The following is a 15,215-nucleotide window of genomic DNA, read 5'->3' on the forward strand; positions in this document are numbered from 1 at the left end:
TGGGCGCAGACATGGCACTGCTCATCAAACCACACTGAGGCAGCATCCCACATGCCACAACTAGAAGGACCCGCAACGAAGAATATACAACTATGTACTGAGGGGCTTTGGGGAGAAAAAGGAAAAAAAAATAAAATAAAATCTTAAAAAAAAAAAATTTATACACAAAGTTCATTTTGACTGGGAGAAGTCTCAACATAAGTCAATAAATTATCAGACAGACAAATAGTAAATCTAATGCCTGAAAAATCAAACAAATTTCTCTATTCTGAATCATATTTGCTTCAGCTTTCAATTTTGTTTTAATAACTTGGCCTTGATACAACTGCTCATATTTCACTCATGAAAATAGCCATAAAGTCTTTCACTTGTAACTTACATTTAGTCTGAGCTCCAGTCACTAATAACAACTAGTTAAATACCAATATTTAATAGCACTATTAAATTATTTTTGCTAAGCAGTGCATTATGCAGAGTTTAAAACATATATAACTGATAAGACATTGACCTACTAAGGAAATGTTTAGGCTGGAAACTGCAGTACTAAGGCAAAGTATAATACTACAAAAAGTAATATTGCAAAAAAAATTGTGCAAGTAAAAAGAAATGAATGGAGAAATTGTGTTTGCCCAACTTCAAAGAATTGCTGATTCAAAAGACTATGCTCCCCAAGCTGCAAAGGACTGCAGAGTCAAAGGATTCCCAAGTCATAAAAAAATCTCCCAAGGGATGCTGCAGCAGCATGGTGAAACACTATAAAAGAGTAAAAAAGGAAATGCTGAAAACTTAGTGAAAGAAAAGCAAACTGTTAGGTGGGAACAACAGTCTGGGCAGGTAACACAGAACAAACAAATTAAAAGGTGCTGGGTCAGTGACTTAACCACTCAACACTGCCAGCTCAACACAAGGTTGACATAAGGGAAGCCCTATTGTAGAAGAGAAACCATAACGTAACTTTGAATGACCTCTGACTAACTAACCCAGTTAGATATGCACCCTCCAGGAGATCTATCTACCTGCTCCGTAGATTTTATGACCCCTGCTTGCACATGTACCTCCCTGCTGCGATAAGACGATGACTTCGTTCTTTTGAGTTCCTTAGAAATGTGATGACCCCTCAAACAGAGAGTCTATGCTGATAGCCATCATCAGTGAAAACTGAAAGATCTGGTCTCCTAGGTCAACACTCCGAATTCCCTCCCCTATGACCTACTGGCCTATAATAACTGCTTCAAGATTCTGTGGCCCCCTTAAGATGGTTCTTTTGGACATTAGTCAGCAATCTTCCCGCTTGCTAGCAAGCTGTAATAAAATGCCCTTTCTCTGCCACCATTTGCCTCTTGACAATTGGCTTTTGTCTGGCGGCAAGCAGACTGTGCCCTTTGTGCGGTAACAACACTACCTGTCAAACCTTGGGTAAGTCACAAATCTCACTGTCCTAATGATTTCCTTCTCTGAGACAGGAACAAATCCCTTCTGATTCTAGGATGGTCATATTACAATATCCAATGGATCAAACATCCAACCTGCTTTTCACCGGAAGTTTTCAAATCAATCTCCTGAGAGTAACTTTTGCAAAAATCAATATCTGGTTTTAGGTGGAAATTAATGTGAAAGAAATGGGCACCTGCTCAATCTCAGATGCTTCTACAAGTGCACTTAACAGCAGAAAAAGAAAAAAAAATCCAACCCCTAAAATCCAATTTACAATTCACTTTGTCGTAACTATCTTTTGCATAAACCAAAAGATAACCACACAAAAAACACTGACATTGTCATTGCCAGACTAAAACATGTGTAGTCTAAATTAGTTCACAAATAAAAGGGATCTCCATTTAGATATCTAACAGGCATCCAAATTAACATATCCAAAACCAAACTTCTGATCTTCCATAAGCCTGCTCCTCCTGCAATCTTCTCCAAATTAGTTAAGAGCAACTCCATCTTGTCAGTGGTTTATGTCAAAAACTATGGAGTCATCCATGACTTCTCTCTTTCTCTCAATCTATCCATCAGCAAATCCTGTGGCTTTACCTTCAAAATACATCTAGAACCTAACTACATCTCAATAACTCTACTGCATCTTCCTAGATCCAGGCTAATCTTTCTCACCAGGATAGTTAGCACTTTCAGTTGGGCTCCTGTTCTGCTCTTGCCCTCCTATTATTTATTTAGGATCACAAGGCTGCATTGAGATCCCTGGCTCAAAGCCTTCCAGTGGTTTCCAATCTCACTCTGGGTAAAAGCCGAAGTCATTAAAGGCCCCACAAGATCTAGCCCTTGTTTTCTCTTTAATCTTATCTTCCTCTACTCACTTGACTCCTCATTCCACTTCACCTACATTGGTGACCTCGATATACTTCAACAATGACAAGCAAGGTTCCATTTCTGAATCTTTGCATTTGTTCCCACCACCTCTTTCAGATTTCTTTTCAAATACCTTCTCAGTTAAGCCTTCTCGATCACCAGATTTAAAACTGCAGACTCCATCCCCACTGCCTTGCACTTCCTATCCCCTTTCCCTGTATTTTTTTCAATAGCATTCATCACAAACTGATACAACATACTTCACTTATTTATTTACTATTAGCCTCCTCTGATTAAAATGTAAACTGCATCAAGGGCAGGGATTCTTGCTCCAGCAGTATGGACCAACACCTAGTACAAAGTAGCACCCAGTAGATATTTGCTAAACAAACAACTAGTAGGGCCTGCCAGTGGCACAGCGGTTAAGTGCACACGTTCCGCTTCAGCGGTCCAGGGTTCACTGGTTTGGAGCCCGGGTGCGGACATGACACCGCTTGGCAAGCCATGCTGTGGCAGGCATCCCACATACAAAGTAGAGGAAGACTGGCAGCAGATGTTAGCTCACTGCTAATCTTCCTCAAAAAAAGAAAAGAAAAGAAAAGAAACAACTAGTATACCTAGTGTCCAAATCAACATTATTGGAGATTATTTTAGAATAATAATAACATTTAAGAATACCGTTAACTTATGTAACCAAAAATTACTTTAAAAAAAGTCCCCAAACTTATAAAGGTAAATTTATTTATAAGCCTAAAAGGTAATATTTAATGAATCTTTTCCCAGTTGTCCGATCCAAGTAAACCAGATTTTACAAATTTCCTCTGGCAGTATAATTCTAGAAATAGGTTACATTTAGTGATCCTACTCATGCTTCTTATGCCAGAATAGAATCACTGAAGTTTCCCAACAGCTGAGACCATGTCTTATCCAATTTTGTATCTCTAATGCCCAGTGCTCAAGAACCTGGTATACATAAACTCTCAAAAATTATTTATTGATCTTTACTGTAAAAGCGAAAGATGTAAATAATTAGCCTATCAATAATTATATAAAATTATCACTTGAGAAAATAATTTCTGACAGTCTAATCTATGTTGTATTTCCTTTTAAGAATGTCCAATGCAGGAACAATTACAGACCTAGCAGTATTCATCTCCAATTACAGGCACCTTAACTTCTCTTCAGCAACTCACTTCCATGGCCTTATCTGATATTGTTACTTGGCCCACCGACCCCATAAGACATTAACTGCAACCCTGCTGGGAACAAGACTAACACCATTCTCTAGCTTACAGGAAACCACAAAAAGAGGAAGGAGGAGACTGCGGAGGCATATAGTCAAAACCAGTTAAAACCGGTTGAAGGCAACATGGCAGTCTGACTTGACCTGACATAGACCAGGTAGCTTATTATACGCTTAATGTAATATATTACCATATTATGGAACACAACCACCGGCACCATGACAGTTTACAACTGCCATAGCAACCGCACAATATAACCACATAAGGAAAGCAAAGAGTGGCACCCTTGTTACCCGGGAAAAAAGCCTGCCCAGCTCCCAGAATATCCACGAATATTGCTCCCCTTCATTACCCTGACCCATTATAACAGCTGCTTAATCGCCCAGGAGCTGAGACATTCATTTGTAAACTTAGTTCCCACTTTACATTCTTTGACGATTCAATAAAGCTTGTGCTATTGAAAGCTCAGCTTCAGTCTCCTTTCAAAGTTGCGACACCAAACAGAGGAAGAACCCCAAGAAGAGCAAGAGACCCTTCCTCAGGTCTCTCCCTGGTTGGGGAGAGAGTTCAACTGGTAACAAGACCTCGCCCTAAACTAGGCCTACTCTACCTCTAAAATCTTAAACTTTAATACGAAACTTTTCAGACAAAACTTCCAATCCTTCCAGTTCCCTCATTTGTTTTTCTCAACTGCTCTTTCACCTAGATAAAATTTCCAATCTCAGGATGGTTCTTTCCTTTTCTCCCTAGGCTATCAGCTGCTGCCCTCCCCTTTTCTTCCTTACACAGCCTAAGGCATCCCATAAATACATTGTGAGGCTATCTAAACCCTCTTGTCACACTGCCATTCAGTCACAAGCTCCTACAAGTGCTCAACTCTTCCTAATCTCCTTAACAAATAATCCAAATATTCAACAATCTTTTCAGGCCACCCTACCTTTCTATTTGTTGCTTCCCCTTAGTTTAGGGAACACATCATGTTGATGCGGGGTCGGTGAGCCAAGGAGTCCAAAGAAAGATTTCTTAGACTCTTAAGATCTGGCAGTAGTGCTCTTTTATTTAGAGAATAGAATAGCATGGGGACAGGACCCATGGGCAGTCAGAGCTTCTGCTGCTGCCGGCATGGGGACAGGACCCACGGGCAGTCAGGCTGCTGCGGGGGGACAGGACCCACGGGCAGTCAGAGATGCTGCTGGCATGGGGAGCTGCTGCTGCCGCCGCTGGCATGGGGACAGGACCCATGGGCAGGCAGAGCTGCTGCTGCCCCAAGTTGAGAGTTGGAACTAAATTTAAGGCATAGGTATATGATTCATCTCTTTACAAGACAAAGGAAAGAACATGAAAAAAAAAAGTTAAAATGGTATCAGTGCAGGTGGGGTCTGGTCATTGGGTGATCTCATGACTTTTAGACAAGAATCAAATCGGATTAAGTAAAGGTTAGAAAGGTTAGACGCCACCACCCTAAACCAGTTACATGAGATTGCCAGACAGCAACCAACTTAAGTTCTTGCCTTCCCCATTAAGAGCTTCTAGGGACAAGGTCATCTCTCCTCTTCTTCCTGGTACAGAGAGGGAGGCACGTTTTACAGGTAGAGATTTACCTTACAAATGTAAATGTGTCCCAACAAGGGCAAGTTCCATTCCCCAGAGCCTCCTTCCCTGTCCCAGTTTATCGAAAGCAATCAGCCCAAAACAATCCTGATGCCAAAGAGACATATCCTGGGGTGGCCAATTTCAGGTCCCTACAAGGTCATCCCCCCTTCCTTCACAAACGCAAATGTCTCAAAAGGGCAAGCAAAATTCCAGTCCTCGGAGCCTGCTTCTCATCTGCAGTTTTAAAAGTAACCAGCCTAAAAATCCTCATCATAAACCGTTTTAAAATTAAGCAACCTAAAAGTCCTCATCATAAACCGTTTTAAAATTAAGCAGCCTAAAAGTCCTCATCAATGTCATGTAGTTTCTCCTACCTAAATCCTTGGAGTTGGCCTGGATCCAGTCCCTTTCCAAGTCTGGTTCTCTAACCTTCCCATAAATTCTGTGGGATACTGATATCCTCCCAATACATTACTTTTCTACTTAAGTTAATCAGAGTCCCTCTGAGACGCTATATTTCCATCCTAGACAATTGCTCCTGAACCCTGTACTCCAAAAACCACACTGAAAACCAGGCATCTTTAATGATCATGTCCCTCTTTTGTCTGGAATTCTTTACTAGCAGTCACCTCCCAGGATGAAGTTCAATTTCCTTAACATAGCAAATGAGGCCCTCTGAAATCGAATTTAATTCAGTGCTTAATAAAGACACCAAATGGAGCAGCAAGCCTGCCTCAAAAGAGTTCTCCCCATGACCATATCTTTGCTGTATAACCCTCCGCCACTGCTAACTGTGAAACTGGCAAACAGTTAGCCATTGATGATTAAGTAGCTATAAACTAAAGTTTTCTTTCCTTTTTGCACTTACTGATTATAGCTTTTAGCTGTTTACCCACTCATTGGTAACCATGCTGTTTAGGCAATATGCTATCTCACTCCCACTGGGTTCCTATAGATAACATCTCCCTGGAGCGTGGATCACCATGGTAATGGGTGTTTGAGCTGTTTTTCAGGAATTAGAACCCCTTGTCTACTTCAGGCAGGGTGAGACCACCAACCCATCAACTGGGCCTGTGCAGATGTCTGATAAGTGACCTTTTGACGTCAAGAGGCTAAAAACTCCACCCTCGGATCTCGCTAATGCCACCATTTTGTGAACATGCGTCCTATGAAGAGCCATGAAGTCTGACAACTCTTGCGCAGATGAATTACCTCACCTCCAATCATCTATCTCCACATTTCAGATGACCCTGCCTCCCTACCCCATAAATATCCCTGAGTCCCTATTTTTGGGGAAGTGGATTTGAGACTCACGCTCTTGCTTCCTCACTTAGCTACCTTGTGAATTAAACCCTCTCTCTGTAGCAGTCTCATCGTCTTGCTGTTTGGCTTTCTGGGCAACGGGCAAAAATGAACCTGGGTTCAGTAACAACTGATCCATGGATAAATAGAACTGGGCCGAACAGGTTCTCTATTCCAGGAATCTGAAACTTGATGGCAAAGTTCACAGATTGGGAGTTGTAAGAGACGGGACAGTACTCTAAAGCAGTGGTTCTCAACCAAGAGCAATTTAGCCCCTCAGGGGACACAGGCAATGTTTGGGGACATTTTTCACTGTCAAGACTCTGGGAGTGCTATTGGGTGGAGACTAGAGATACTGCTAAACATCCTACAATGCATAGAGCAGACCTTCACAACAAGAATTATCTTGTCCAAAATATCAGTCATGCTGAGGTCCAAGAACTCTTCCAGAAGATCTAGGAGCTGGCTAGTTCCTACCCTTCCCCTGATTCTATGACCCACTTCAATAACTTCCTGTTACGTTTCCCTTTTTACCTAAGATAAACAGAGCAGGTGTTTGCTGACAAAATAAACTTAACTGGCACAGTACACTAGTTCAATCATCTGACACACATATGTATACTTTAAACCAGTTTTTTAACCTCAAAAGTATTGACATTTGGGCCAAATAATTCTTTGTTGTGGGAAACTGTGCACTGTAGGGTGTTTAGCAGCATCCCTGGTCTCTACCTACTAGATAGATGCCAGTACTCTCTACCCACCGCCCCCACCAAGTCTAACAATTAGAAATGTCTCCAGATACTGCCAAATGTCCCCTGAGGGACAAAATCACCCCTGGTTGAGAACCACGGCTTTAAACTATATAAAGACTCCACCCAGGTGTGGTGTTATGTCTGTCCTATGCCCCAGTAAACCCTGTGCCCAGCATAGCAGGTCCTGAGCCAAGGAGGGAGGAGCATTTGTATATAAATCTTCCCTACCCCTTTTCAGGTCCTAGCTTAAATATACTCCACTTCCAGCTTCTATTTTCCCCCTCTTCGCCTTTGGTTGAGCACTCACGTACACACAGTAACAGGCCTTGAGCTGAAAGGTAGCTCCTGCTCTTATTTCCTTTCTCACATTTGTTGTAACTTTTCTTTAGAATTTTCCATTCCCTTGTGAAAAAATACTCTCCTAGAGAAGCCTCCAAAACATATTCTGTGAGCATTATAGCATGAAAGATCAGGGTAATTTCTCCTTCAAAAGTTCTTGTTTCACTTCTCTTAAAATGTAACTACTCCAATCCCCACCCCACCCCACCACACACACACACACACACACACGCGCGCGCGCGCGCACTCCCTCTTTCTGTCTCTGTCTGTCTGTCTCTCTCTGTTCAGTTTCAGATCAGTTCCAAGCACACAAACTTTTTATTAACAGTGTAAGAGGGGCCGGCTCCGTGGCCAAGTGGTTAAGTTTGCACGCTCCGCTGCGGTGGCCCAGGGTTCGGATCCTGGGCACGGATATGGCACCGCTCCTCAGGCCACGTTGAGGCGGCCTCCCACATCCCACAACTAGAAGGACCTGCAACTAAGATATACAACTATGTACGGGGGGGTTTGAGGAGATAAGGCAGAAAAAAAAAATAGTGCAAGAGATGCCTGGGATACAAACTAAACACCAATTAGGCAGGGAACAAGTTTATAGATTTACACTTCTCAAATAGTTCAGTATTTACTTAAAGTATCTGTTAATCTCTTAAAAATAATTTCTTTTTCATACTTTTCCAATATACCAGTTTCTCAAGCGTCTATATTCAGGTAACACTGGTTTTAATCTTACAGTTTTACCATTGGGCAAGGCTCAGTGTAAGCATTCTTTCTACTGTTGGTTCCTAGACAGTTTTCCTTAATGGAAGACCCCTACATAAACCCCTAGGTCATTTTCCTAGTCCTTCCTTTCCAGAACACTGAAGGCACTGCATTTATTCAATGATTCAATTACCCATTGCTTCCTAAAACCACAAGAAAACTAGTCATACCTAGTATCTGTGGTAATACTGGTGGCTTACGGTCTTGCCTCATTTAAAAATAAATATTAAAAAAATAGTTGTTGAGTGTCTACATTATGCTAGACTCAAAACAAAAATCCCTGCCCTCATGGAGTTTACATTCAGTGAAGAAGACAAACAGCAAATAAATAAATATGTATTGTGACAGATGAAGATGAGTGCTACAGAGAAAAGTATGGTCAGGTAAGTCCTCTTTTAAGAAGGTGCCATAAGTCGCATTCACTGGCCCCATGAATGTCTATTATTGGAAAGTTATCTGTTCTAAGTATTTCCTGTTAAACTGTATTAGATTGTATTCCAGATGATTAGATCAACAAAGTAACATTTCCATTACTGGATAATTTGTAAAATTAAGCTTTACTCAGGTAATTTCAAAAGTTCATCCCTACTTGATTAACTGTAATTTATCACAATACCCACCCTGTTTAGTCTATTGTTGTCCTTTAGATTTAGAAATAACTGTATTTTTCTTAGGAGATGACAGCAATAGCAGTAAGATTAATAGATTAACCAAGAATATGAATTTGAGGGGCCAGCCCTGTGGCTGAGTTCTCGCGCTCCCCTCAGCAGCCCAGGGTTTCACCGGTTCGAATCCTGGGCGCAGACATGGCACTGTTCATCAGGCCATGCTGATGCGGCATCCCACGTGCCACAACTAGAAGGACCCACAACTACGAATATACAACTTTGTACCGGGGGGGCTTTGGAGAGAAAAAGGAAAAAAAATAAAATCTTTAAAAAAAAAAAAGAACATGAATTTGATATTCTTCAGTTATCTGAATTAAGGAAGTTTTGAACTATGAAATAACTGAAAACTCAAATGTTTCAAAATGTCACCTCTGGAAAAAAAATCCTCATTACTATTTACAACACAGCTTTTAGAAATCACACAGATTAAAAAGTAATCCTAAAGACTCAACTCTGAATATGTGGGTATTGTCTATTTTGTGAAGTAAGCCATTATCTTTGCTATTAAATTTTAAGAGTCCTTCTCAACCGGAGTTCTACAAGAGAATTAAACTCTAAAGCCATAAAGCACTCACTGATTGAATAAACTTTTCTCCTATGCATCTATAATGGAACTAGCTATGCATCATCATCCTTGGGAGGGTGAGAGAATACACATCAAATCATTTCCTGTAGGTCTGAATTTTCTTATAGACCTGAGTATGAGAAAGGCTGGAGGACATCTGACAAGTCAGACCTTACCTAAATAATAAATAAAAAATAAAGATAAAACCTTCTTCGAAAATGAGATAACTCGGTATGGGACCACATACACAATTTACGTGTAGTAATATTAAGAAGTGTATATTCATAAATGCTGCCACAATCTGTTACTTTTTAAAAACTATGTTTATATCTTATTTAATGTTTTAAGTGAGGAAAATATTTGCTGAATCACAGAAATATTGATTTTGTTCTCCAATATATAACCTGTGGTATACAACGATCCGGAGAATCAGGAATTGTCTTTACTATTCAAGTATATCATTATATCTGAATCTCTTCCTAAAATCAGTTAGAAGTAATCATTAACTTACAAATAACAGAGAAAAGGGTCATAACCAAGCACTTTGAATTCGCTGTTAACAACTTGGAAAAAAAGATCCTACATCTAGCCTGTCTCTTGAGACAAACATGGAGAAGCCAGGAGCAGTTACAAACTGCCAGCTTTACTGAGTCATGTTTCTGACTAAAACCGCGTTATGAAATGGAAAGAATGACAAATCTTGGGTTTATCACCACAGGCCACAGCTTCGGCTCCCTAAATTTATGGATCTGAGCATAAAAATAGCAAACACTGTTTTGTGAGACGGATGTGGGACGACAACGACTGCAGAAAGAACTTGCCAAAGCTGGGAACTCTGGTTATTTACCTAAAACAAATCCTAACTGTGCAAACAGGCACACCCTCTCATGCCTCCGGGCGGGAACGGCGAGGTGGGGTGAATCCAGAACAATAACAAGGTTAACATTTCGCTGAGAAGACGAGCCCCAGCCTGGAGAGTGCACACTGCGCCAGACGCCCTCGGTTAACGGGGTCGCTCTGCTCCGACGGTAGGCGCGCACCGAGCTCCAGTTCATCCCACCACAGACACCAGGCACCTGGGGGATGCCAGGCCACCTCCAGCCTCCGCGCAGGACCCACCAAGAGGGGTCCCCGGCCGCGGGAGAACCCGTCCGGGGGTTGACTCGCGAGGCAAGCCCCGGGCGCCGCAGGCGACGGGAGATGCGGAGCCGCGACCCCTGCCTCGCCTGGAGCGGGGAGCCCCAGGGTCGCCCACCGCACGTCTGCAGCCCCCGCGGCCTCTCGCGCCGGCTAGGGCGGAGGCGGGCCGGCCCCCACGCCGGCGGCTCTCACTGACCTGGAGAGGTGCTTTAGGATCTGTTTCTTGATAAGCCCAGCCATGGTGCCGGGGCGGGAGGCGCCGCGTTCCTCACGGCCTCCTCTCCCGTGGCCGTCTCCTCTTTGTCCGGGTTACCCCGGCCGGAGGAGAGGCGCCTGAGCGCTCACGTCCGGGAGAGACCTGGGGCCCCGGCCGAGGCCACAGCCGCCGCCGCTGCCGCCGAGGATCCCGAGCATCGCGCTCAGGACACCGCGGCCACCGCCGGCGCCATCTTGGCTGCAGCATCACCTAAGAGACCGGGGGAGGGCGGGCGCGGGGCGGGACGACGCAGGCTCCGGGCAGGCGCGGGAGGGGCGCGCCCCGCCACTTCTGCCCGGGGCTCCGGCGGCGCAGTCCTCTGCCCTGGCGGTCCTGGTAGCTTTGACTCGCAATCACAGAAACTCGGGCTTTAGTCCTCTCCCGCGACCTTCTGGTCGTGTTCCTCCTCTAACACTGAATCCTTCCACCTCCCCTTCTTTTTTTCATTTCCTAGGAATTTACTTCACAAACTGCTCGGCTTGCTTTGCTCTATTCTTCATATTCTTTCCTCAGTTTCTTCTCCTTTGCTAAAATATTCTGCTTTCCCTCGGCTAAATGCTGTAATTTAATGTTTCCTCTGGCTATTCCAATCCTAAGGGAAGGCCAAGTTGACAACGTGTCTATTTTTTAAATAGAGTCCTTGAGAATTAGAAGGCCTAAATTCAGTTCCTGGCGCTAGTGTTTTCTAGCTGTGTTAACCTGGAGGAAATAATTTCCTTACTTTTGGCCTCAGTTTAATCATCTATAAAATAGGTTAATGATATCAGCCTTACCCATTTCACTAGGGTGTTGTATCTAAAGAAATAAGGATGTAAATGTTCACTTAAAACTTTCTGTAGAAAGGAAGGAAATTGCTGAAATGGCGAGCAAAACTGTTACAGTTGTGCACCTCCACCCCACCCAGCCCCAAACCGCCTTTCTTCACAGGTGAAAATGACCACCTAGTGATGTCTAAGAGAGGAAAAGAAATTATACTGCCTCTGAGGAATGTATCAGGAGATGTGTGGGTACGTCGCGGGGAGGGCCCGGGAATAGTTTACACATAATCCAACAACAGCCAAGCCCTAAGCCCTCCTCAAGGAAGAGAAAGGTACATGTGAGTTGACTATTTACTCACTTAACGTTTATCATGCACTGTAAACTAGGCACTGTTCAAGTATCTAGGGTTGCCTAAACGAGAACAAAAATCTGTTCCTTTCATCAAAGAGTTAACAGCCCAGCATGGAAGGTAGATTCTTAGTGCTTTGTCATTAGACTCTGGTTCAAGTGCTTGCTCAGCCACTTTGTGGCTCTGTAAATTTAGGCAAGTTATTTAATCTCTGTCTGCCGCAGTTACCTCATCTATTGGAGATAATAGTAGTTAGGTCAGAATTTTGTGAGAACTAAATGATATTATGCATATAAAGTTTTCGTAGATGTCTAGCACGTGGCAAACTCTTAATAAATGCTGTTATTATCACTAGTAGTATTGAAAACAGAAGCAAAGTGCTATGAGAACACAAAGGAAGGAGTGATTCATTCTGTCTCGTTAAGTCAGAGATGGATTTACAATGGTGATACTACTTCAAAGATAAGAATAAGTCGGCTTAATATGTTAAAAGAACTGATCCTGAAGTCAACGGCTTGGATTTGAAACCTAGCTCTGCGGATTTTTAGCCATGTCATCATAGGAAAAGTAGTGAACCTCTGGAGCCCTATGAGGTTGTTGTGAGGATTAATCAAGCTATTGAAGGTAAAGTACTCAGTGCTAGACACAATAGACTGGTTGCTATTATTATTAATTCGCTAGGCAGAAAAGGATGTTTGAGGCAGGTGGAACCCAATTTTGAAAAAGGACAGAAGTGTCAGTGTCAAAGTTCACGGATTCTAAATGGCAAGTGGCCTAATGTGGCTAGAACAAAACATGAATTCCTTTTCAAAGTAATAAGTATCAAAGAACACCACAGGTTAATAATTGTAGTTATAGAATCTTATTGAGAAAATACGTGGTAATGATTTCAATTTTACTCTGGCTGGATTAAGAGAACACCTAATGTCATAAAACCACCATAAATTCAGTGTTTTAAATTAGTTTACACTTTTGTTAATTGCTTTTTAATTATCAAAGTATAATTTTCAAAAAGTTAAAAACGTGACTGTCATACAAATATATAATGAATGTTCATCAAAGATTTATTAACAAATTAATGCAAGAACCAACAAGATAGGGTGTAAAGCTAGTTCACTCATTATTATGACAAATAAATCTGTTGCACATGTTCATTATGTATTTATATCAGTCATATTTTTAACTCTTTTAAAATTATACATTGCCAAAAGTACATGTCCATATGTTAGAGGTAATACTTATATACCTGAGATTATTGTGCTAAACCTGGGAGAGGAGAGAGTGTATGGTGCGAAGGTGAATAGTGTCTGAACTTTTACTGAGAAGTCTGTACTGAAGCTGGCTCATACTGGCTCATGCGAACCAACTGTGTGCATCTCTTCCCAGCTCTGTGTTTGGTGTTTGGTGACTTCAGGATAGCTTGAAATCAGCCACGGTGACAGTATTACACCACAGAAGGTAGTAAACACTACAAATCAGGGCTTTTTTTCCTGGAGATCTTGTTAAACATTTACCAGTACACACTGTAAGATGGGTTTTAAGACAATGAGATTGCAAATATATGGACATTATTTCACAGGCAATGTTAAACCATGGAAGACTTCCATGGTGAGTGAATTTAGGGAGGATGGTCAAATTTCTGATTTAGAAAAATACTTGCTGCTAATTATGCTGGCAGTACAGAGGGCAGTTCATAATGAGAAGAGAATGGAGGCAGGAGGGGCATTGAGAAGGCAGTGGCATTATTTTGGGGGAGAAATAATGCAGTATGAGTAGAAATGAAAGAAGGTCAAGGACAGACTCCAGAGATTTTCAGGGACTGGGGTTGAAGGTAATTGAGATTTCTAGCTTGGGGCCCTGGGTAGATATTGAGGGGCACACCACTAATTGAGATAAGTAATATAGCTGGAACCAGCAGTTTTGGAGATAAGATTCAGTTCTGGATTTGTTGCCTTTAAGGTTATCTCACGATGTCTGGTTAGAAACATTCAGATTATAGTTAGGGGTGGAAATTCTGCTTTAGGATTTATCAGTATTTAATGAGAGCTGAGGCCAACAACAAAAATGACCTTGAATGAGGAGCATGTAAGTTGAGAAAAGCAAAAAGAGAAGCTTCAATGACAAAGGGTAATGATAAATGATAACCAGAAGGAGAGACAGGATTGAAAGAGCATATATATATTTTTGTGTGTGTAAGGAAGATGGTCCCTGAGCTAACATCCATGCCAGTCTTCCTCTACTTCATATATGGGACGCCAACACAGCATGGCTTGATGAGAAGTGTGTAAATCCGTGCCTGGGATCTGAACCTACAAACCCCAAGCAGCTGAAACGGAGAATACGAATTAACCACTAGACCACCAGGCTGGCCCCCTGAAAAAGCATATTTTAAAAGATGAGAGATGAATAGAAATGATGCCTGCTCTATGATGTAAGATTTATAAAATATTCTTTCCATGTTTGGAGTAAGGGGTCTTACCAATTTGATATTAAGTTAGAGAAAACAGAATGACTAAAATTGGAAATAATTAACTTTGGACATTCAATGATTTTTTGAAACGAAAGGATATTGACATCAATAGAATAGAGTGCCTGACTTGAAGGAGTTTGCCATGTATCCAAGTTAACAGAGAAGGATCATGTAAGAGGATGATGATGATGGTGATGATGATGATGATGATAACTACAACCAGGTACTTGACTTTTATCATTTACTTTTCATAAAACAATTATGCATTGGGGTGTTATTAATATTATCCCATTTTACAGATGAGGAAATTAAGGCGTGCAGAGGTTAACTAACCTGTCCAACCCGACTAGTGGCAGAGCCAGGATTTGCCCTAGAATTTTCTTTTTGGTGAGGAAGATTGGCCCTGAGCTAACATCTGTGCCTATCTTCCTCTATTTTGTATGTGGGATGCTGCTACAGCATGGCTTGATGAGTGGTGCATAGGTCCACACCCCGGATCCAAACCCAGGGCCCAGGGCCTCCAAAGTGGGGCCCACAAACTTAACTACTATGCCACTAGCCGGCCACTGACCTACAAATTTGAATGCAAAGACATCACTCTTAACCACTATCTCTTTGATTTCAATAATAGTACCTACTTAATAAATTGTAAAGATTAAATTAGTTAATATATGTAAAGCTCTTAGAACGGTTAACCTACATGCATTAAGTA

General features: G+C 41.9%; 1 protein-coding gene across 2 annotated transcripts in view; it reads right to left on the reverse strand.

The window, feature by feature from the left end:
• The window catches only part of BLTP3B (bridge-like lipid transfer protein family member 3B), a 92,066-nt gene extending 80,602 nt beyond the window's left edge, over positions 1–11,464 (reverse strand). The window contains exon 1 of one of the 2 annotated variants that reach the window (XM_008516382.2): positions 10,866–11,464. In XM_008516382.2, coding sequence (XP_008514604.1) covers positions 10,866–10,909 — 44 coding nt within the window. In that variant the 5' untranslated portion in view covers positions 10,910–11,464. The remainder of the gene's footprint in view (positions 1–10,865) is intronic. The other variant, XM_008516383.2, reaches the window with a different exon arrangement.
• Between the last annotated feature and the right edge of the window lie 3,751 nt (positions 11,465–15,215).

The sequence above is a fragment of the Equus przewalskii genome, chromosome 29, assembly GCF_037783145.1.
Source record: "Equus przewalskii isolate Varuska chromosome 29, EquPr2, whole genome shotgun sequence".
Classification (NCBI taxonomy): Eukaryota; Metazoa; Chordata; class Mammalia; order Perissodactyla; family Equidae; genus Equus; species Equus przewalskii.